This window comes from Ictalurus furcatus, chromosome 7, assembly GCF_023375685.1.
Source record: "Ictalurus furcatus strain D&B chromosome 7, Billie_1.0, whole genome shotgun sequence".
Lineage (NCBI taxonomy): Eukaryota > Metazoa > Chordata > Actinopteri > Siluriformes > Ictaluridae > Ictalurus > Ictalurus furcatus.
In genome coordinates this window covers 28,897,203-28,921,479 of record NC_071261.1, presented here as the reverse complement: position 1 = coordinate 28,921,479, position 24,277 = coordinate 28,897,203, and the positions used below count along the sequence as shown (strand labels likewise).

Below are 24,277 nucleotides of genomic sequence, written 5' to 3'. Positions count from 1 at the left end.
AGACCACTGTCGTGTGCTGGGATATGTGTGTATGGTGTGTGTATGTATGTGGAAAAAAGAGCCCTCTCTTATATTTACTCAGGCTGTCCTGGGTCTGGGCATTTCTCGTCATGGTGAAGGGAGGGGAAAAACACCAAGACAGCAAGGGAGAGAGCAGAGAGAGAGGAAAACAAGCTTCCCTCTTATCCTCTTGACTCTCCAGAGGCTCTCTGTACTCTTTGGTTGGTGTTCACACACTAGTCTGGAGGCGGGTGCACTTTCTGACTGGCCAGCAGGATAGTCAAAAGGAGACAATCAGAATGAATATGGTTTCCATTAAAAAGTGCCCTTCAGTGCCTCTTGTTCACTAATATATTCATATAAAGCTCATTATATAGTATAACAACATAATGTATACTGTACATGAAAGAGCTGAAAAGTTTCAACAGCTGATGAGCCTTAATGAATGATTGTGTTGGTATTACGTACATGGAGGAAGTATGTGGTTAATGCATGTAGATTAACCCCAACCCTAACCCTAACCCTATTAACAGAGGAGACAGTATGGAGGTGATAATTAAATTGCCTTTCAAAAGTCCACTCTATAAATTGAGGCAGAACAGAAACAGTAGATCTAGTAGTTTTTTGGGCGTTTTTTTTTTAAGTTGGCATGTTGCCCAGGGTGGGAGATTTCCAACAAGAGGACACTGCAAGGCTAGCCCATCAACGTGCCTCTTTCAGCAGTTTGAGGAACAGGAGGTCAATATGTGACCTCATCTGTTTCCTGAAGATTGGGTACAGTGGGTTAAGCGATCAACAAGGGCATGTTATCCTGACAGAAGGCAGAGGGCTGTGTTTAAAAGAAAAACAGTCGAAGTGGCTAGAGAAGCCAGTCCAAGGATGGAGAGCAGGCTACATTCAAAGAGGTGTTTTTATGCTTTCCTGCACATGTCTCATAAATCTTGTCTGTTTCCTTTTGTTTTTCTGTTTTCCCAAATCAGCTCTTGGCTCTTTTTTTTTCTTCTAGTGAGGATTAGATAAGCATAAAGAACACTCACCTTTCAAACAAAGTGTGGTGGGTGTGCACATAATCAATTAAAAACTAAAAACGCCATTATTGGTAATAGTTATGGACTGTTATATGAAATAAAGTGAGTTGGGCACCAATGTAGGTCAGACGTCTTTGTCTGATGTCATGAATAGTCAACAACAGGTCACCAACAGGTTTCATTTCTTACACCTAACACTGCCATTTTTGCTGGCATGTCTTGCTGTTCATGGTTCATGGTAGGGATGTCACGATACCAAAAATCTAGTAGTCGGTACCGATACCACCAAAAGTACACGATACTCGATATCAAAGTCGATACCACGGTGTGGTATAAAAATAAAATTAAAAAAATTAAATTAAAAACTCTCCCGGAGGACACCCTCCTCTGGCTGATACTGGCAAAAAGAGAGAGAGAGAGAGAGAGAGAGAGAGAGAATTTTAGTTATCAAACACTGTCTGATAATGATTGGAGGTGCACTCCTAAACGCGCGCACACACACACACACACACACACACACACACACACACACACCCCTTATACTCTGAATGCAAGCATTAGTTTAAATTCACTGATATGGTGGCAGGCCAAAAAGATTTATTAAAAGCATGAACATTTGAATAATTATTAGTGACATTAGGCTACATTTAACTGACAGGACACGGGCTGAATGGAGATGCATGGAGGCCCATTCGCAGGTAGTTTATAACATTGCAATGCGTTAGCGTCGTTAACAAATAACAGGCTATCGCTAACATTACATGGAGCATAACGTTAGCTGGTTTCACGGCCACAATGCCAGCTGCCTCAAACAAACATAATATAGGACCGTCTTTCAGGTGCTTCGCCAAAGTCCAGGTGTTTCCTCGCTTTATTTGAAATGTACGATAGCATCGGTTGCACACCAGAAACCGATACTAGCTTTCCTCTCAATGAGTCGGGGCGGAACTAAACTTGTTAAGCTAAGCTAATCTTCTGTAGTTTTTACCCGTGTGCTTGTAGGCGTTCCACTTCTTTTTCACCACTTGTGGATCGACTAAAACACTCACGTGTATTTGCTGCCCCCATCAGGTCCGGAAGAATTGCAACCTCGGTACCTCCATTAGAACCGGTTCCAACGCTAGTGCAGAAAAACAAGTACCGTCACGTTTTAAGGATGTTGGTACCGACTTGGTACCGAAGTATCGGTTCTCGTGACATCCCTAGTTCATGGTATTCTTGGTAAGTGGTAGTATAAATGAGCATGAAGGTTTCACAATGGATTGAGGGTCCTTATGGTAATTTTGTATAACAATGAAAGCTATTGTTACATATTAATTTATCTAATGTCTGCTGTCTCTCTAAACAAATACACACCCCTCAGACAGCTGCTGGATTCAAATGTCAGAAATGGCTTTTTCTGTCTCAGTGCATATTGCCATTAGGTGGCCACATGCAAGATTAATTTCTCCCTGTTTCTTTTATGGAAATATTTTTTTGTCATTGTAATTGAATACCACACCACCTCTCATTCTCTCTCTCTCTCTCTCTCTCTCTCTCTCTCTGTCTAGCTCACTCTTACTCTGTGCATACCAGTGTACCTGTGTTTGGTGTATGTCTTTTTATGAATGAAGCATAAAGCATACTAAATACATATATAATATATATTATGAATAACCTTCTATTTTCTGTATATTTGTATGCAGTTACAAAATATCTTTTGTTTTTCCTTTATTTGCAGATGGGCCTGATTTAGAAGATGACCCATCCTGTTCCTGGCCTGCTTCTTCACCATCTAGCAAAGACCAAACATCTCCAGTCCACGATTACGATTTTGGTGAAGATGAAGGGGGCCCTGGCCTGCCCTACCCATGCCAGTTCTGTGACAAATCATTCAGTCGCCTGAGCTTCCTTAAGCGCCACGAGCAGAGCCATAGTGACAAGCTTCCTTTTAGCTGTACCTTCTGCAGTCGTTTATTCAAGCACAAGCGCAGCCGTGACCGGCATATCAAGCTCCACACTGGTGACAAGAAGTACCACTGCACTGAGTGCAATTCTGCTTTCTCACGCAGTGACCACCTTAAGATCCATATGAAGACGCACGCCACAAACAAGCCTCATAAATGCCCTGTGTGCCGGAGAGGGTTCCTGTCCTCCAGCTCCCTCCTTGGACACATGCAGGTGCATGAACGAGGGAAGGAAGGTCAGAGCACAGGGATCTCTGGAGCAGAAGAGTGGAAGCTAAAGGAAGCACGCAAGTGCAGCCGTTGTGAAGAGGGTTTTGATGTGCCCGAGGAGCTCCAGAAGCACATTGCAGAGTGCCACCCGGAGTGTTCACCCCCAGAAGAAGGGAGTGTAGGGCCTGGTCTGCAGTGCATCTACTGCCATGAGCCATTTAGTGATGAGGGTACTTTACTTAGCCATATTGACCAGGCACATAGTCGAGACCAAAAGGGCCATATATGCACTGTATGCTCTGAGCACTTCCCCACTGTGGAAGAGTTGTATGCACACATGGACATTCACCAACTCCCAGAGTCTAGCAACCACAGCAACAGTCCTTCTCTGTTGACTGTAGGATACACATCTGTCTCAAGCACCACTCCAGACTCAAACCTTTCTGTTGATAGTTCAACCATGGTAGACACTGCACCCACTGTGCCCAAGACTCGTGGAAGAAGAAAGCGTGCTGCCCAGCACACAAATGATATTTGTGGACGACCTGCTAAACAGCCTAAAGTAGCTTACAGTTGCATCTACTGCAACAAACAGTTATTCTCCAGTCTTGCTGTCCTTCAGATTCACCTAAAGACAATGCATGTAGAAAAACCCGAGCAGGCCCACACTTGCCAGTTCTGCCTAGAGATCCTTCCATCTCTGGTCAACTTAAATGAGCATCTGAAACAAGTCCACAATGCTGAAGATCCATCCAGCCTACTTGCTAGCTTGTCTGATGTCTTGTTACAATGTAACTTTTGTCCAGAGATGCTTGGAGATCTCAATGCCTTGCAGGAGCACATCCGTTGCTCGCATGGCTTTCCCAGCCCGGTAGCCAAGGAGAGCAATGCCTTTTTTTGCCCCCAGTGCTTCATGGGATTTCTGACTGAGGCCACACTAGAAGAACATGTACGACAGACTCACTGTGATTCTGGAAGCTTGCGATTTGACTCTCCACTTGCAGTCACTCCTAAAGATCCCATTGTGGAGGTGTATTCCTGCTCTTATTGTACCAACTCTCCCATTTTTAACAGTGTCTTGAAGCTGAACAAGCACATCAAAGAAAACCACAAGAACATCCCCCTGGCATTGAATTATATCAACAATGGGAGAAGAACCCATAGAACCCTTAGCCCTTCGTCTTCCATATCTGTAGATCAAGCTACCCTTCTCAAACATGGCAGCACTTCATCCCGCTCAACAAGTGAATTCATCTGTAACCAGTGTGGTGCTAAGTACACTAGTCTTGATCTTTTTCAGACTCATCTGAAGACTCACCTTGATGGTATGCTACCACAGCTCACCTGTCCACAGTGCAACAAAGACTTTCCCAGTCAGGAAGCTCTGCTGAAGCATGTGACTGTCCACTTTACTGTCACTTCCACATACTACATCTGTGAAAGTTGTGACAAGCAGTTCACATCAGTAGATGACCTGCAGAAGCACCTACTTGACATGCACACCTTTGTGTTCTTTCGCTGCACTCTTTGCCAAGAGGTATTTGACTCGAAAGTCTCAACTCAGCTTCATCTTGCAGTCAAACACAGCAATGAGAAGAAAGTCTACCGCTGTACGTCTTGTAACTGGGATTTCCGTCATGAGACTGACCTTCAATTGCATGTCAAGCACAGTCATTTGGAGAACCAGGGCCGTGTTCACCGCTGCATCTTTTGTGGTGAGTCCTTTGGCACAGAAGTTGAGCTGCAGTGCCACATTACCACACACAGCAAGAAATATAACTGCCGCTTCTGCAACAAGGCTTTCCATGCTATAATCCTGCTGGAACGTCATTTACGGGAGAAACATTGTGTGTTTGAGGGAAAGGCCCAGAACTGTGGCACCAATGGCTCTACAGGTGGTGGTGAATCTGTTGCTAAAGACGATGGAGAACTGCAGGGCATGCTCACCAATAGCCATGGAGGACCTGGTACGGGGGAGTCTCACAATAGTCATGATGGAAGCGAAGAGGATGTTGAGTCCTCAGAGGTCATGTATACCTGTGACATCTGTGGGGCATCTTATACTATGGAGTCTCTCCTGACCAATCACCAGCTACGTGATCACAACATCCGACCAGGAGAGACTGCGATGCACAAGAAGAAGGCCGAAATAATCAAGGGGAGCCACAAATGCAATGTTTGCTCTAGAACATTCTTCTCTGAAGCAGGGCTCCGAGAACATATGCAAACTCACCTGGGACCTGTAAAGCACTACATGTGTCCCATTTGTGGCGAACGTTTCCCGTCTCTCCTTACTTTGACAGAGCATAAGGTTACTCACAGTAAGAGCTTGGATACAGGCAGCTGTCGAATTTGCAAGTTACCATTGCAGAGTGAGGAAGACTTCCTAGAGCACTGTCAAATGCATCCAGATTTGCGCAACTCTCTGACTGGATTTCGCTGTGTGGTCTGCATGCAGACCGTTACTTCAACTTTAGAGCTGAAGATCCATGGCACGTTCCACATGCAGAAGACAGGAGCCATGTCCACCAATCACCCTAGTGGGCGCGCCACTATTCCTCACCACCAGCATCACCAGAGTCAGAAGCTCTTCAAGTGTGCTTCATGTCTTAAAGAGTTCCGCTCAAAGCAGGACATGGTGAAGCTTGATATTAATGGACTACCGTATGGTCTCTGTGCCACATGTGTAAGTGCTAGCAAAAGCTCCAGTCCAACCATAAATGGTGGAAAGCAGCAGCAACCAGGGGGGCAAACACCAGCACCCTCTAATACCGGGTGGAACCAAGTGGAAAGTCTGAGCCCCTGTGGTGTAAAAAGAAAGGGGACCACCTATTCCACATCATCCTCTTCATCAATATCATCCACTGTTGCCAAGACAAGATGCTCCAGCTGCAATGTGAAGTTTGAATCAGAGGTAGAGCTGCAGACACATCTTCAAACAGTGCACAGAGAGCAGACAGGAGAGGGAAGTGGCAGTCAAGTGAGGACCCCTCAAGGATCCCCCATGCCAAGAGTGAGTCCTTCACAAAGTGAAGAGGTAAGGCAAAGTTTCATACATGCATTTTTACGCTTGTTATGAATGTTTTATCTAGGCTTTTACTTGCTCACAGTGTCATTTGGTGCAATCATTTAGTACATCATTATTACACTGTGTGACATGCACTAATAGCTAAAATTGTGTATGCATGTTCTACTCTGCCACTGTTATTTGTTTTGTTTTGTTTTTTTTGTTTTGTTTTTTTCCCCCAGAAGAAGACATACCAGTGCATTAAGTGTCAGATGGTCTTCCATAGTGAATGGGACATTCAGGTTCATGTGGCAAATCATATGCTTGGTAAGTCTGTATTTTAGAATTGTATGTTTTACACATATTTATTAAAAAAAAAAAAAATTAATTCACCTCAGTTTTCTGTCAGCAATTTGGTGATGAGAAAATGCACATTGTGTGTTTACAAATCTAGTGTTAATGCAAGAAGCAGCTAATCAGCACACTTACTGTTTAGCTAGTCCATTGTACTCAAGATACCAAGGGTTAAAACTGCACATCCGCACATCTACACCATATTATGTCTCATACTGATGTAATGAAATTTATTTTATTAATTCATTGATTCATCTTTTGTAACCACATGATTCTAGTCGAGGTCATGGTGGACCAAGTAGACTATCCCGGAAACACTGGGCGCAATCGCAGGGCAAGATACATTTTAACACTTTAAACAGCACTGAGGTTAAGCACATTTTAAGGACCAAGACGTGTGTCTGGGTGAGACCAGGACTATGAGAATTTTTGCAAACCTGGTCGTGTTATATGAGACATATGGGAAATCATTGCCTTCACTATAAATGGAGGCAGGATTTGAGTAGGATTTGAGCCTAGTAGATGACACTCTTCTGTAGTTTTTTTTTTTTTTTTTTTTTTTATGATGTGAAGAAATTTTCCATTGTGTCTGTTGTTCAAGGTGGTTAATTGATTTTCATGTGTTTGGTTTTTTGGGAGATAACATAAATTTGTTACTGTGGGCTGTTTTCTTGGGTCAGAACATTATCTGTAGAACTACTTCGAGGAGATCAGGTTGAGGTGAAAGGTGGTCAGGGGAGGGTGGACACACCACCTATGTGAAAAACAGGTTTGCGTAGTGTGTTGCATTATGGGCTATGTTTACTCTTTTAAAAATATATATATGCATTATTTTTTATTTATTAATTTTTTTAAAATGATGGCTACAATCCATTACCCCAGCGTTCACAAACTGAACAAACACTGATATGTTGTGTGATGAGCATTAATAACATATAAGTATATTTAAAACCCAAAACAGAGTCCTGCATGCCTTTTTCCAGGCAGTGCACAGTAATTTTCAAACGCATTACCATGCTTCATGGTACTGATTTATTTATTTACATTATTAATATTGCATAGGTCTGTGAATGATACAGTACATGCATTAATGTGTTTCTTGGCTCTAAATATTCACATTCGCCCACACACCAACAGCATCCATTATTGGTATTCAGATTGATTGCGAGACACTTTTCTATGCTGACGTTCTATTCCATAAGACTTCTGGTTACAGTTGAACAGATTCTGTTCTTTCTTCATTTATTATTTGATTTCTTTGTTGGATCTTTCATTACTCTGCATTTCCCAGTTTGATTTTTGGGAACGTTTAAGAATATAGAGAAACGTTCAGTGTATAAGACACGTTCAAAATCTCTACATTAACCCTCCTGGTGAGACGCGAAACTAAAATTTATGGCTGGTTTGTTTAATTCAGAATGAATCGCAGATTTACATGGTAAGCAAAGAATGCTACATCTATGTATGTTTATTATCAGACTACTTAGATTTGAAAACTACAGAGCTGCTGAGTTGATATGGTGGATGTTTTTTTAATAAGGTGTGGCCACAAATGATTATATTAAGCCGACGTCTATTTCAATCAAGATTTATTTCATGGCCACAGAATATGTAACTTTAAAATTTTTTAAATGAATGAGACACAAAGAAATAATCCGAATTAGAGCATTGTGGACACAAGAACCAAAGATGGATAGAAGTAATGATATTACACTTCACTGTTGAAATGACGCACGAGGACATACTTGAGTCAGTAGCGATGTGAAAGGATATACCATTAGCCCATGACATGTTAAGCATGTTCTCAAAGCACATAGTTTTCCACATGTTCCTGCCAAATAATTACCTGGAGACCATGTATGAAGTATGACATTCCACAACATATTAATTTATGGGCTCAAGGTACACATTTTGTAGCCAGAAATCCACAATATTATGGCACACAATCTTATATATACTGTTTGTTGTTTCTATGGGTTATTATGCTGCGGCCACAAGATATTCTCAATTTTATATTCTATAAAATTGTGAAGATCCTAACTTATTAAAATTGCGGCTTCGAACGTGTGGCTTTATTAAAAAATAACCATCATGCTACCTCAGAGGCTCCATAGGCAACACGTTTTAATTTATATACAGTGCCCTCCACTAATATTGGCACCCTTGGTAAATATGAGCAAAGACGGCTGTGAAAAATTGTCTTTATTGTTTAACCTTTTGATCTTTTTTTGCTCGAAAAAAAATTCTCACAAAAATTCTCTGCTCTCATGGATTTCAAACAATTGCAAAATACAACACAGGTTTATCAAAAAGAATATATTTGTTAAATCTAGGTGTGCAATAATTATTGTTATTGTTAATTATAATAGTTAACAATTATTGCCACCCCTGTGAATTCATATGAGACAAATATATTTGGAGGATATTCCCATTGATATTTTAAATTTTTTTAGTACAGCTGGTTGACTAGGAAAAGGAAGTTGTTCAACCATGACTTCCTGTTTCACAGGGGTATAAATATGAGGTAACACACAGGCCAAATTCCTTTAGTCATTCATAACAAAGGGTAAGACCAAGGAATATAGCTGTGATGTGCAGCAAAAGGTTGTTGAGCTTCACAAAATGGGAAGTGGCTATTAAGAATGCGTATAAGTACAAGCATTGAAAATGGCCATTTCCACCATCAGGGCAATAATTAAGAAGTTCCAGTCAACTGGAAATGTTATGAATCGACCTGGAATTGGATGTGTGCCTATATCTTCTTGATGCACTGTGAAGAGGATGGTTCGAGTGGCCAAAATGTCTTCAAGGATCACACCTGGAGAATTGCAGAGAATTGCAGTTGTGTCTTGGGGTCAGAAAGTCTCCAAAACACAGAGAGGTAGCCATATGGAAAAGTACCTCATACCCACGGTTAAATATGGTGGAGGATCTTTAATGTTTTGGGCCTGTTTTTCTGGCAGAGGACCTGGACATTTAGTTAGGATACATGGCATTATGGATATCAACAGATATTAAACAAAAACCTGATTGCCTCTGCCAGAAAGCATCAAATGGGCCGTGTTTGGATCTTCCAGCAGGACAATGATCCAAAACATACATCAAAATCCACACAAAAATAATTTACTGACCACAAAATCAAGGTCCTGCCATGGCCATCCCTGTCCCCTGACCTGAACCCCATAGAGAACCTGTGGGGTGAACTGAAGAGGAGAGTCCACCAGCGTGGACCTCAAATTTGAAGGATCTGGAGAGATTCTGTATGGAGGAATGTTCTCAGATCCCTCGCCATGTATTCTCCAACCTGAGAAGACTCAGAGCTGTTATCTTGGCAAAGGGAGGTAGCACAAAGTATTGACTAAAAGGTGCCAATAATTGTTGCACACCTATATTTAACAAAGATTCTTTTTTGATAAACCTGTGTTTTGTTTGAAATTGTTTGATATCCATGAGAGCAGAGTATTTTTGTGAATTTTTTTGAACAAAAGATCCAAAAGTTAAACAATAAAGGCAATTTTTCACAGCCTTCTTTGCTCATATTTACCAAGGGTGCCAATATTAGTGGAGGGCACCGTATATACAGATTCAACCATTTGTGTCCTTGTACAATGACTATAAAGAAAATAATCACTCTGTAGTCATCTCAGACAACCATTTACATTTCAAAATGGCTGAAAGTCTCTATCCAGCTGGCATGGACCTGACTCACAGCCCCTACTCAGGTGTCCAGCACCGTCTTCCTTTGACAGTTCTGGTGGGTGATGGTAGTGGGTGGGTTGGGTTAATGGGGGTGTGGGGTGTGGTGGATGGGTAAATCTGGACTGGATCGTAATTACCTCACAGATAACATGTGCCAGAAAAGCAAAACGGGAAGGGGGAAGCAGAGGCCTCATTTGGAAAAGGGTCCAAATGCCTTCTCCCTTGAAAAAAGGGGACACTTTCTCCTTTTAATGGCCATCTGCACAGGAGAGGCGAAACGAGAGGCCGGGGGTCATCTCTGCTCAGCTGTCACTGTTATTAGCGTAGGTAATGGAGCAGGCGCTCCTCTCTTAGGGGTGCTGTTCCTGGCCCTACGCTCCTTGCTTTATGGCTGTTGACTCACCCCGGTAGCTCTCTCTCTCTCTCTATATATATATAGATGACATGATGGCACAGAATAGAATAAAGTAAATTAGCATGTCCTCTGAGTCTAATCTGAGCGATGGCCACTAAGAAAAAGGCTCCAAAAAAGCACAGAGCAATTTTGATGAGTCGCTCTGTTCCACCTTTGCACCCATCGTCCCCGTGACCCCCAAAATTAAATTGAATAAAGTATCCCTTAGAATTTATAGAATTGATAACTTCAGTGATGTGGTGATGAGTCCAGCTTTTGCCTAATGGATCCAAGTGGACATGTGTGGCTTTGTGTGGAAAAAGGGAACCATATAACATCCTAATCACGTTTCTAGTGAGGAAAGTGTTGCGTATTGGCCTGAACCATTAGCCACATGCCCTTGGGAGTGAAGAGACAGCTCTCAAGGTCCAGATGGATCCATCCACATTCGCCATACAGCTGGCCATTCAGATCATGGGACTCGATGTGATATTCCTGTCCATCTGTAGGAAAAAAACAAATTGAAAAAATTCGATTGCTGGTGGCTGTGGAGCAATTTCGAAGCAGGCCAGAAGACAGCTGGCCTCTCTTTAGTTTGGAGTTTGCTGGCATGGCTAATTCACACAACTAAAGGCATGCGATGTGTCACCAGAGAGGGTGAGAGGAAGACAGGAGGAATGGATGCCAGGGTTTATGCCTCTCTGAGCTTCTGTGGTCACTATCAAAACTGTCGTTAACTTCCTAGTTTTTGAAGGATGTTTATTAAGGCCTGCATGTTCTCAGCGTACACACTTCAGATGTGTATCCTCTACAGACTGGAGCTTGGCTTTCAAGCGTCTCTGAGTTCTCTATTCAGACGCCACACACACGCAAGCATACATTTTTGTACATTTTCTGAAGAACGCTCAATGTTTGCATAACAATGTCGATATTGCAATGTGAGCAACAGAGCAAAAGAATCTCCAGAGTGTCAAAAACTTTTCCTCGCCGTCCAGAGATACATGTGAAGGTCTTTCGCTGACAGATAAGCCGAAAAGAATCACAGCAGCGCTTCAAAATCCCCCTGTTTTTTTGACAACAGTGTGAACTTTGACCCTTAAAGCTCCGTAGGAGCCTATTTTCCCTCCAAGTTCTCCTGCTGAGCCTAAACCTCTTGCTTACTTCTAAGTACCCTGATGTGAGGTTGTCAGGCACAAGGAAAAAGGTCTAAATCTGCCCTCCATCTCAGATATCCAGCAATCTTCCAAAGCTTGGCTTTGGAAGAAAAAAGCATTGGTGTTTTTTTAGTGGTCCAAGGAGTCATTAGGATTCTTCTTTTTCTTCTTCTTCTTCTTCATCTTTATCCATTACATGAAGCATGCAGACCAAACATTTTGGGCAATATTTCAAGGTCTACAGACAAATTTCTCTTTTTTTTCTTTTTTTTTTGGATGAATAGAAAAAAACCCTCTCTAACTCCACCCATATCGGTTTTGAGCTAATTTGCATATTATGCAACACCTACTTTTGCGAACTAAAATTGTCACCGTATAACTCAGCAAGCTAAATTTCAGCAGCTTAGCACTGAACTACTGTAATGAAACTTGAAATTATATCCATCTATGGCCTCTTTACTGTTTTATGGAACATGGCAAGAATTGGACACTGATTGTACTATTAGTAAATGGTGCTTGGACCCCACAGATCGCTGCTTTCAGCTAGAATTTCGTTGTTCGTTTTCTTTTTTTCTCCACTGAACCCCCCCAACCCCCCCTTCCCCCCGCCAAGCTGGTGGATGACGTTTTTTTTGAAGGACAGTCAGGAACTTTATAAACAGGCGGACTGAATGTTCTGGAAAAGCTGATTTAGAGGGTCACCTTTTGGTGTGTTTTCTTTATATTTTTTTTTCAAGGTGGGAGGGGGTGAAAGCTGAGTGTATGCCCAGACTTCCATCCGCAACACGGAAAGTGGGCAAGAGAGAGCGTGGCCTGGATCGATGGGCAGGAGGTGGGAAGGTGGCGAGGGTGGAGGGGGCTAGGGGGCAGAGTAGGGCGCACATTTACTGTACAGCTGGCCTCTCTGTGTGAGGCAGAACCGTGGGCTGCTACCAAGTGCGAGGAGATGAGAAGCAGCGAGATGAGAACAGGAGAAACAAGAGATTCCATCCTGCTTCCTTGTTCCTGCCTTCTGTTTTAAATCGAATTCATTTCGATTTCCAGCCTGACACCCATCCCGGCTCCTCCTCTGCTCTGTACGTCTGAATTACATGCATGCTTTGTCTTGGAAAAAAAAAAAAAAAACAGAAAAGGATACTTAATTTGCTGCCTGGAATTGAGAACACAAATTATCCATGACACTGTTGTCTGAGGATCCCATGGGAATAGTTTGAGCGGTGATGTGTTTACTGAATGTTAACTGACTATATAACAAATACACCCCATCAAGATGGTGCCAGGGGGATTGCATGGACTGCAATATTATAAAACATATTAGAGATTATTATTATTATTATTATTATTATGATTTTTAAATCTTTGGATTTATCTCAATCCGTATCGTGTCAAAGAGATTCTCTGTTGATTTGATTCTAATTTAAATTGTTGATTCTAATACCCAAAGCGAGAAAATGCAGGTCTGTCTCAATAAATCCAAAGACTAAAGCGGAAATGAAATTCTCAATGTTAGCACTACCGTTCCTCTTTAGCGTGCACCAAATCACTGACAGTAAAAGTGAGTATGAGAGAGAAAAATAGACAGACAGAGAGAGAGAGAGAGAGAGAGAGAGAGAGAGAGAGATAAGTCATTGATCAGCAAGGTGTGTGTAATTGCTTATTAACACAGCCACACTTCACTGCACAGAGGTGACTGCACTAATGAATGGAGAGGCGTTATTAATCACCAATTAATAAAAATGGGGCGACTGTTCAATCTACGCTACACATGACCTCCTCAGCATGCTCTGAGTCACTCGGTTGAATTCCCCATTTTTTCCCCCTCTGAAAATCGATGCACACCACTACACACTCCTCACGTTTACTTTGGTCTGTCTGTCTACTTGAATAGAAGTTACTTTATTAGTGTTTTAGTGTTGTAGTTCATGGTTTAACAGCTAAGATATTTATGCTGGGGTCGTCCTGTTACAAATTGAAAATGTTCAAGCTTTCTTTGCTCAGAGGAAGGGGATTTGCTCAGCGTTGCTCAGGAGATATATTCATACATTCATTTGAAGTTTCATTTCACCTGCCATGTTTATGTTTGCTCATATGTTTTATTCCTCTTAAAAATTTTTTAGTACAAATTCTTAAAGGGAAAGGTTTGGAAATAGAGTATCTTGGAAATACTACGCATGTTTTCCTTGCATGATGAGCCACTTAATTCATTGAAAATTTGAAAAAAACAAAAAACAAAAAACTTTTCTTTTTATCATTTTATCATTATCATCAAGGAAAGGTCCTCATATTTTTTTTAAATTTAAATTTAGTTTTTATTATTGTTTTTGTATTTTTATAGTGCATTTCTTCTCTTATTTTAGTTTTTAATTATAGATTAGATTTTTTTTTTTTAGATTTATTGATTGATTTATTCTTTTTTATTATATTTATATAAGTCCAGTCAGTCTCTCATTAATCCCTTAAAAAGAGTTTTCCAATGGGCTTTTGATGATCCATTTAAATACCTAAAAGGCTTCACCAGCAGTTTTTCACAAGCACCGTTCATCACCTCCGTGACATTAGTCAACTCCTCTCTCAAGCCGCCAGAGGTGAAAGACCCCTCTGTGCTTTCACCCCGAGTTCCTGCGCATGTTTTATTGATGGTGAGCGACGAAGGGGCCGCATTACATTAGCAGTCTTAATGCCACCCCTTGTTCTGAAGCTCAATGTTTAGGATTAAGTCCTGGCTCATAGCGTTCGGCCTTCCAAACGTCCGGACATGGAGGAAGGCATTGAGGGGTCATCCCAACATGTCAGAATGGAAAGCCGCCCAAGACCAAGGTTAGAGAGGAAGGTGGACTTGGAAAACTGGCCTTGTCCCAAAAAAACCCTTAACTCTGAATGGAATCTCGCTCCCTATGTGGCGTCTTTGATGGGTTTGGCAGTTATCAGTTGTTTTTTTTTTTTTTCCCTCCGTCTCCTGTTCCCATATGTACAAAGAAAGAGAAAAGGTCAAGGCCGAGACATCATTCACACTTAGATCGCTTGGCTTCAGTCAGTTGGCTTTGAAAGGGCAGATCCGACAGCAGGTATTCTGTCTCTGACTGATTTATGGTGTAATGTAGAGTAACACTTCTCAAGCTCTCTTCCACAATATCGATCTTAAAGTACTTTTGTGAGTTTAGATTTCCAGAGTTGTTTCACTGAGAATGTTTTGTTTCTTGGCACGGTGTGTAATGTGCTACTAAATGCATTAGTTATACATTTTAGCAGTTAGCAGACATAAATACTATATTTCTGCATATTTATTATATATGGGTGCGCTTTCACACATTTTTGCTTAATGTTTCTGTGTGTTTATGGTATACGTGCATGCTGTGTGTATGCAGTTTAACGTGTGTCTGTGTGTGTGTGTGTGTGTGAGGTTTAATAATAAGGAGAAAGTGGATTGGGTGGTGCGGCTGAGTGCCAGGCACATGGATGGCCATGGCAAGGTCAACAGCGCAGAAGAGGCGCAGTTACTGCACCCTCCACTCCTGCAGCTGAGAGAGGAGAGGGCCAGCCATCTGTCCACTCCTGCCTGCCATACCCGCAGAGCACACACACACACACACACACACACACACACACACACACGCTCACTCACAAATGACACACACTCATACAAACTCTCTGGCACACAATCACACTGTAATACACAAACACAGATGCACGCATGCAGCACACATGAAACAAACATAGACACAACATGTCCAATACAAATATGGATGAGCAAATACGGCCATATGCACAAAGCACATATTCGGCTGTGGTGTTTTAGAAGCCAGACTGCATGTCAGTAGACGTCACGGTGACTTTGAAGGCCAGGATGGTTTGTGATCACATGGTAACACGATGCTCTGATGTTCCAAAACATTGACTGTAACTAGAAATGGACGAATGTGTCGCTCTTTAATACATTTGAAGTTGTTCGCATTGGCAAATTGATGTGGTATACAATAACAGGAGTGAAACACACTACGGGATGCGCTTTTATGGAAAAATAATCAACTTCTGGATGGTAACGGTAACTCTGCCTCATTACACCACCCTGCTGTTGATTATGTCCCTATAACAGCATATCCCCAGGTGTTTAATTCCTCACATACGGTAGATATAATGAAACCGTAGTATACTTATGTATATCATGGTTGTGTACAAGTTCCGTCTCAATAAGCTGAAGCGATTTAATAAAAGTTAATGTGTCAAATCAGGCTTGTTAAAGAGAAAAGTATGAACTTTTCAGTGCTTCTGAAGTCCTAGGTATTACCTTTTATAATGTCATGCATGACTCCAGGTCAATTAAATACTCTAGATATGACTAAACAGTTATACTCCAGGGGTACTAAAGGCCAGAGTCCTCATCTTCCCAAAGCTAGGTGTTTTTTCTTCTTCCACGTCAACAGTGAGACATTTTTATCGAGAGATTTTTTTCCCTTTAATGCGACCAACTTCTTCTTGTTTTTCACCTTGCCTAGGCCCCCCGGGGTCAGCCGGAGAACGGGCTGCTGATTAGCGCAGCTCTCTCTTGCGAAGACCTTTACTATGCCCTCTGGCCGCAGCGGTAGAACCCTGTGGAATGTTCCAAAGCTCTCTAATAGGTTTCAGGTGCTTCGGGCCAACGGCCAGCCGCCAAGTCTGCCCCAGTCCCCAGTCAATGTGCCACTATTTATTTATATCCTCTTGAACTACCTGATAGCCATACCATAAAGCAAAAGGTTAGCTAGTCAGGTTAGAACTTGACAGGATGCAAATAATAGCAAGGTTGGGTGATTTTGTTTGGTTTGCTGTACGTGTAAGCAAAAGTTCTTGTTTTGACCTCATGTCAACTGGCAAACTTACCTGGCAGTTTCTGTAGAACTTTCTGTAGAGGTCTAAACTTCACAGAGGTTTTTTTTTTTTTTTTTTTTTTGCCAACATTAGCCATTTTAGGTAATTACAGATGCAACCAGACCTGAAACCCTGTTCAATCAAATCAACACTTAAATAGAACTTTTTCAACAGCATGAAGTTGGTTAAAAAGTCTTACCCAGTAACACAATCTGCCAAAGTTGAAAGAAATTCCAGAAATGATGAGGAAGAAGGTGATTGAAATACAGTCTGGGAAGGGTTTCAAAGCAATTACAAAAGCTCTGGGACTCCAAAGGACCACAGTGAGAGCCATTATCTCCAAATTGAAAAAAAAAAACTCATCACAGTAGTGAACCTTCCCAGAAGTGGCCGACCTTCCAAAATTCCTCCAAGAGCACATCAACTACTCATCCAGGAAGTCACAAAAGATCTTGGATCAGTAAAGGTCACTGTTCATGACTCCACTATCAGAAAGACACTGGGCAAAAATGGCTTCCATGGAAGAGTGTTGAGGTGAAAACCACTGCTAACCCAGAAGAAGATTAAGGATCATCTGAATTTTGCCAAAACACACCTTGATGATCCTCAAACCTTTTGGCAGAATGTTCTGTGGACTGATGAGTCAAAAGTGGAACTGTTTGGAAGACCCGTTACAGCTGACATAAACCAAATAGAGAATTCCACTAAAAGAACGTCATACCTGCGGTCAAGCATGGTGGTGGAAGTGTGATGGTGTGGGGATGCTTTGCTGCTTCAGGGCCTGGGCAACTTGCACTAATTGAGGGAAACACGAATTCTGCTCTCTACCAAGAAATAGTAAAGGAGAATGTCTGGTCTTCAGTCCGTAACTTGAAACTCAACTCGATTACGCAGCAAGACAATGATGGTGGCTCAACAGTTAAGACTCTGGTTTACTGATCAGAAGTTCAGAGCTGCCACAGTTGGACCCTAGAGCAAGGCCCTTAACCCTATCTGCTCCGGGGGTGCCGCATAATGGCTGACCCTGCACTCTGACCCCAACTTCCTAATAAGCTGGGATATGTGAAGAAAAGAATTTCACTGTGCTGTAATGTATATGTGGCAAAGGCTTCTAAGCATAGGAGTAAATCCACCTCTGAATGGCTCCAAAAAAATCTAAATGATAGTTTTGGAGTTCCCTAGTCAAAGTCCTGACTTGAACCAATTGAGATGCTGTGGCAGGACCTTAAACAGGCAGTTCATGCTCGAAAACCCTCCAGTGTCACTGAATTAAAGCAGTTCTGTAAAGAAGAGTGGGCCAAAATCCCACCACAGCGCTGTGAAAGACTGATCTCCACTTATCAGAAGCATTTGCTTGCAATTATTGCTGCTAAAGGTGACACAACCAAAGGTTTTTTTATATATTTTATTTTTAAGTTTAAAGCGGCAATTAGTTTTTCATATGGGTGAAACGTGTCGGATAACTCTTTTTTGCTCCGGCAAAAAAAATAAAATAAACAAAAACTGTATTGTGTGTTTACTCAGGTCGCCTTTAAATTATGTTGTATTTCGTTCGAAGATCTAAAACGATTTAACATTTAAAAGAAATCCTTTTTCCCCAGCACTACAGACATGACATGTTTGAGTATTAAACTGTCAGTATGTCATTGGGTCTTCCCTGCATGTAAGTATCAAATGAAGAGCCATCATTTACCATTAGAGTTCAATTAATCAGTTCACAGTGTCTTTCTTCATCTCCTTAAACTCATCAAAAGAGAAACTGCAGAGCTTTATTTCGTTCAATAAAAATACACCCCATTATTTATGTGAGGGGGGAAAAAAAAAACCATGAAGCATGAAGGTCTGCAGTAATATTAAATGTAGTCAACGACGCAGTATTTTAATGTGTTGGGAGTCTTATTCAGATCCCTGAATCTGCCTAGTTTAGTGTTTTCATGCTGTAACACACCAGCTTTAACCAGAACAGACTGTAAACTACACTACTTGGTTTCAGCAGCAGGGGAATAAACAGCAATAGTATTGTAGGTGGAATGTTTTCCAGAAACATCATCTAGATTATATAAGGAAAAACGACTAAAAGTCATAGGGGTGTGCTGTTATAGGACAATAAGAATCGATGGGTTGGTGTAATGCAGTTTGATGCGAAGCGGAGTTACTGTTAACACCCAGTAGTGGATTATTTTCCAATTACAGCACTTCCTGTAGTGTTTATTTCATCTTCTACCAGAGCAATTTGCCAACACTTGCATTAGTTTAAATGTATTAAAAAAGGCCATGTACGTTTTATTTATTTATTTGTTTGTTTTTCATCAGTTTTTAGTTACATTTAAGGTTTTGTAACATCCATGAGACAAGTTAGTTCCTGCTGTACACCCCTTTTTACTCTCTCGAAGGTGCTAAGACAGAAATTTGCAGCCTGTCATGCTACAACGCACAAAGTCCTCTGTCCTGAGGAGACTCGGAAAGAGACTCCTTCCATCTCTTCAACGAAAATCTCACCATATTTGATGAATCTGTTTAAGACCCCGTGAATGAGCTGTCACTGTAGAGACGATAACACATACATAACGAGTGCGTTAATATAAACCCCGTGATTTGCCGTGCAGCCGGAAGTACTGTCCGGACTGCTGTTGTAGAAAATGAATCAACACCTCCTGACCAATCGGAATCGCAAACTCAACAGCGCTGAAGTGTAATTGATTGTAGCGCTGGGCCTGGCTGTGAGGCAGAAGCAGAGTTTGCATCACGTTATTAATTCCAGCGCAGGCAGATGAGGAAGGTTTGTCGTTATGGGTGTGCAGTTGCATCAGTCATGGATGCCTTGCGTTCATGTCAGCATGTGTTTCTATCAATATTAGTTTCTCGAATCGACTTGAATATGGGAATCGTAATAATAGTGCACTCGGGTGTTGGATGAACAGTGGCGCTCGTGAACAATTTTATCTCTTCAGAGTCACATTCAGGCTGGACGAGAAGCGCCATCGCTGGCATTGATTGATTGATTTTTCTTTCCCCCCGCAACACTAATTACACAAATTCGAAAATGTACATTTCACGGTCTGCATGATGTTTTTTTTTAACCAAAAATGGTCTGCAGACCAAAAATGGTCTCTTTTGTCTTCGCGTTTCCCTTCCCCCGACATCTCTGGATCGGAGACGCAAACCTTAAGCCGCTCTCGCTCTGATTAATCCTTAAGGTTTATAATTACTAATTAACTTACTGAGCGACTTCTAATGTAGTCCCCCTTCAGTGAGGTGCGTGGAGGACAACAGATCATTAGCTTCAATAATGAATGTGGACAGGACAGATAATGGACTGTGATATGCCAGCTCTGACAGTTGTATTAAATGAGGCGAGGGTTCACTGCGAACACCGTGAACGCGACTAGATCCGTCTTCGCTGGGACGCGTGGCGGTTTGCCAACGGAAAATAGAAACGAACAGGAATGAGACAGCATTACGCTCGAGATTGATTTGAATGCATAAATATGTGTGGAGTTAAAACTCCGGCCGAAAGGCGAAAATTTCGGGCATTTCTGGTCGAAATGCAGCGGTGTACAGTAGCTGTAACACAAAATCGTACGGGGGACGGCTTCAAATCTACGATCGAGTGGGATTCCCAAGGAAACAAGCAGCACTTGCATGAGGGAAATCATCGAAATGTTACTACAACGTTCGAGGCTAAAGGCCAAATGCACGCTCAGCGTTTTCGTTTTTTAACAACTAAGAGGTGTTAATTGCTGTTTGATCCCATTAATGATGATAGCTATTGTCTCACACACACACACTATCTGCTGTTTTTGTCTTAATGACACCGCCTCCGTGGCGCTTTTTTTGCCAGCATCTCCCTCACCCAACCCCCTCCACCCCCCCACTAAACACACACGCACACACGCACACATTCACATTGAGGAAAGATGCGTCTGGCGTAATGATTATTATCATTAAGAAATATTAATGTGCAAAGCAGTGGTGACCCAGAAGCTCATTACTGTCAGAGGCTCGCATGAGCCGAAGCCAAAGCGGCTGCGTACGAGCACGTCTCCACCTGCGCGAGGGCCGCACACCCCCACTCGAGGATCACGTCTTCTACCGTGACCTCCTCATAACAGCTAGCAGCTCCTTTACAATCTGTGTGAGTGTGTGTGAGAGAAAGAGAGATAGATAGAGCTATGGGCGAAATGGCTTTTGACCTTGTTTGCTTCTCCATTATGAATGTACAGTCTATTCTTGGAACAAATAAATAAATGCATGTGCATGTTTGTGCATATCAACACTGCTCACACTTCAGACGACATCTCTACGGTAGATTTAATAGATTTAAACGTGTCACCTTTGGAGGTGTACGATTACCGTCCGCACCATTTTATCAAACCCTTACTGCCCCTATCCATCAATATATATATACGTATACCGCGGCTAGGTGTAGTTAGGTATTCGCACGATTAACGTGATTGTGTGTACCACCGACGGTATTTATCTACTCGTGTGTCCTCTCTTACATCTTGAGCAACTTAATCTACTTTCCACTCAGAGATCTCATGTTTATAATTGCTTGTGTGTGTGTGTGTGTCCATGTGACTGTGCGAATGCACGAAGTCCTTGTGATTATTAATTCCAACCCAGTTTTTTTTTTCCTTCCCAATCCCTCCTCTCTCATACAGTATTGGCATACATTAATTATGGCGGTGTTATTCTGATATCCGCCCGCTCTCCCAGTAGAGACGGTGCTCCACATAATTACACAGTCAATACTCATGTTACCATTACCATCATGTTACCGGGATGAAAACACAGCGCTCTTTTCCAGATGTGAAGTGGAACCTTTTCCCCGCTCACAAGCCTTTTAAACAGACAAATTGAAGCGATGCAGTCGCGCTGATGGCGAATTAGACAGAGGGGTGAATCAAACAGGAGTCAGGACGGGTTTCCTCACGTTTACGTTTACGGTATTTGGCGGATGCACTTATCCAGAGCGACTTACATTTATCTCATCTATACATCTGAGTAGGTGAGGGTTAAGGGCCTTGCTCAAGGGCCCAACAGTGGCTGCTTGGCGGTGCTGGGATTTGAACTCACGACCTTTCGATTGGTATCACTGCCTTAGAGCGAAAGTGCTTGTTATGCCTTGGGGAGAACAGTTATATAAAAATATGTGTATGGAGACATTTGCGATGTTTGTGTTGTCATTTCCATCAGCTCTCTACTCTCTACAGGTCTCTACTTCAGCATGGATGTTCAACAGGTGTGACACCGCATGCATTCTCGGTTCTGATTGGTCAGAACGTGTCGGTTAGTTCCCAATCACAGGTTTATATGAATGCACTCATTCTAATATGTTATCAATTATACACTAACACACAGAATTTTCAAGTGGACATTCCACACGTTTTAAAAAAAATGTGCGTAATCGTTGATATGGGCAGGAGTCTCCGGTGTTCAGCGCTTTATAACACTCAGATGTAACGCTGTTTCGTGTTCGAAAGTCTCCGTGATGGAGGATTTGGCACTTTTGGTTTTCTTAATAATAGACTTCATGAATATTAAACATAACTACTAACAGATAAAGATAAATACACCATCCATCCACCCACTTTCTGTACCGCTTATCCTACACACAGTCACGGGGAGCCTGGAGCTTATCCCAAGGGACTCGGGGCACGAGATGGGCGGGGTTCCAATCCATTGCAAGGCACAATCACACACACACTCATACAATTTTGGAAATGCCAATCAACCTACAACGCATGTCTCTGGACTAGGGAAGGAAACCGGAGTACCCGGAGGAAACGCCCAAAGCAGGGGGAGAACATGCAAACTCCACGCACACGGGGAAAAGTCAGGAATTGAACCCTTAACCCTGGAGGTGCGAGGCAAACGTGCTAAATGCTAAACCACCCACCGTGGCCCCCAGCATACACCATATCATTCTTAAATACACAATTATGTGTGGTGCTGTTTTAGAGGAATAAAGCACTTCGGGACATGTTCTTATTGGAAAATTAGAACTTTAGGTTCGTTATAGTAACTCGGTTTCACATCGGTGCTCGCATCATTCGTATGTTGACAGTAATAGTCGCACAGTTGAGTTCCTGCTTGTATTCTTGCAATGACGTCACTTGTTTCGGATTAATATGTGGAAAACTTTACTGCTGTTTTCACTGTCACGTTTCGATCTGGTGTATACTTGGATTGAGTTACGTGTCGCGTAAGTCCTCAGTCACTGTGGATGAAGATACAGTAAATATGACTGTCAGAAAGGGTGCTATAACGGGCGATACGTTTTCGTGCTTTAATGTTAATAACCTTCAGCGATATTGTATGACACACAAAACTAGAGATCCAACAGAACTAAATAGAGTGAAGTACTGTATATTTTGAGAAGTAACTCACTCCTACGAGTAAAACTGAGTCGATTCGGACTGTACGCTCTAGTCCTAGGGTCATTTAGCACTTTCACTGTGCACAAGCGCTTTTGTAGCCACTTTAAATCACTCGTAATAATGACCTCTCGCTCTTTGCCAATTATAGAACATTCCGCTGCAGATCACATGCTCGGACAGCGAAGCCGGGCCGATCGTGGCCACACTTCAGCGTCCTGCGTGACGCCGTCCTGCAGTCGAGAGGCGCTCGCAACTCATTTCCCATTCCGACTCAAGCAGTAGGCTTCCTGGCTCCTCTCCTGACTTTTTTTCCGCCAGCTTTTCGATGGCTGCTTCATTAAGACTTGGACGGGAGTCCCGTGGTTCCATTTAATCAAACGAATCGCTATGGCAGACTCAGCCAATCAATCACAATCCTTAACCAATATGCTGCATTCCATAAGCGTGGCAGAGGGTTTAGAAAAGGCAGAGTGCTGCTTTTTCCTCACGGTCTGCTCATTCTCACAGTGAACGAGTGACACTCATGAGGACTGGAGTACTGCATGTACCATAAACTATTATAATATATACTATACTATAAACTATTATAATATATATTCAACTATAAACTATTATCTCCTCCAACACTCATGCTACGAATGTGCACACAATAGCACTGGGTGTAATGATGATATAATATCAATATTCTGATGAATTTTGTTGTAATACAATTTTCTATTATTTATTTTTTTTAAACAACACACGTTTTATATTGAAACATGCAGTTTTAATGAAAAAAAAAATTTTTTGTAGCTATTTGGAGTTAAAACTTTTACAGTTTTTAATAAAAAATAGATTTTTGTAGATGTTTCATATTTTTGAAGGAAAAAAATTAGTTTTTTTTTAGTGGTCATTTTGTGTTAAAGCATGTGTAGAATATTTGAAATAAACAAAAATCATACTTTTTTGTAGGTTTTGTTTTGTGACATTTAAAAAAAATGTAAATGAATAAGAAAAACGAATAGATATTTGTAGACATTTCATATTTTTTATTTAAAACACGTTACATGTTAAAACTTTTACAGATTTTTTTTTTACTAAAAAATACTGAACTAAAAATAACAGTTTTATAGATACTTTATATTAAGAATGACAGATTTCTAAATAAATTAAATTGATGAATTAAACATAATTTTATATTTGTCGACCCTTTGGTTTAAAACTTTAACAAGATTTTTAAAAAAAATTTTTTACTAAAAATACTGAACTAAAAATGAC

The 24,277-nt window shown here is 41.6% G+C and overlaps 1 protein-coding gene across 8 annotated transcripts in view; it reads left to right on the top strand.

Moving 5' to 3' along the window:
* Positions 1 to 24,277, top strand: part of LOC128610390 (zinc finger protein 521) — a 138,064-nt gene that overhangs the window by 57,289 nt on the left and 56,498 nt on the right. For 6 of the 8 annotated variants that reach the window (XM_053629674.1, XM_053629673.1, XM_053629675.1 and 3 more), the window contains 2 exons: positions 2,749 to 6,221; positions 6,434 to 6,518. In XM_053629674.1, coding sequence (XP_053485649.1) covers positions 3,099 to 6,221; positions 6,434 to 6,518 — 3,208 coding nt within the window. In that variant the 5' untranslated portion in view covers positions 2,749 to 3,098. The remainder of the gene's footprint in view (positions 1 to 2,748; positions 6,222 to 6,433; positions 6,519 to 24,277) is intronic. The other 2 variants (XM_053629672.1, XM_053629668.1) reach the window with 1 other exon arrangement.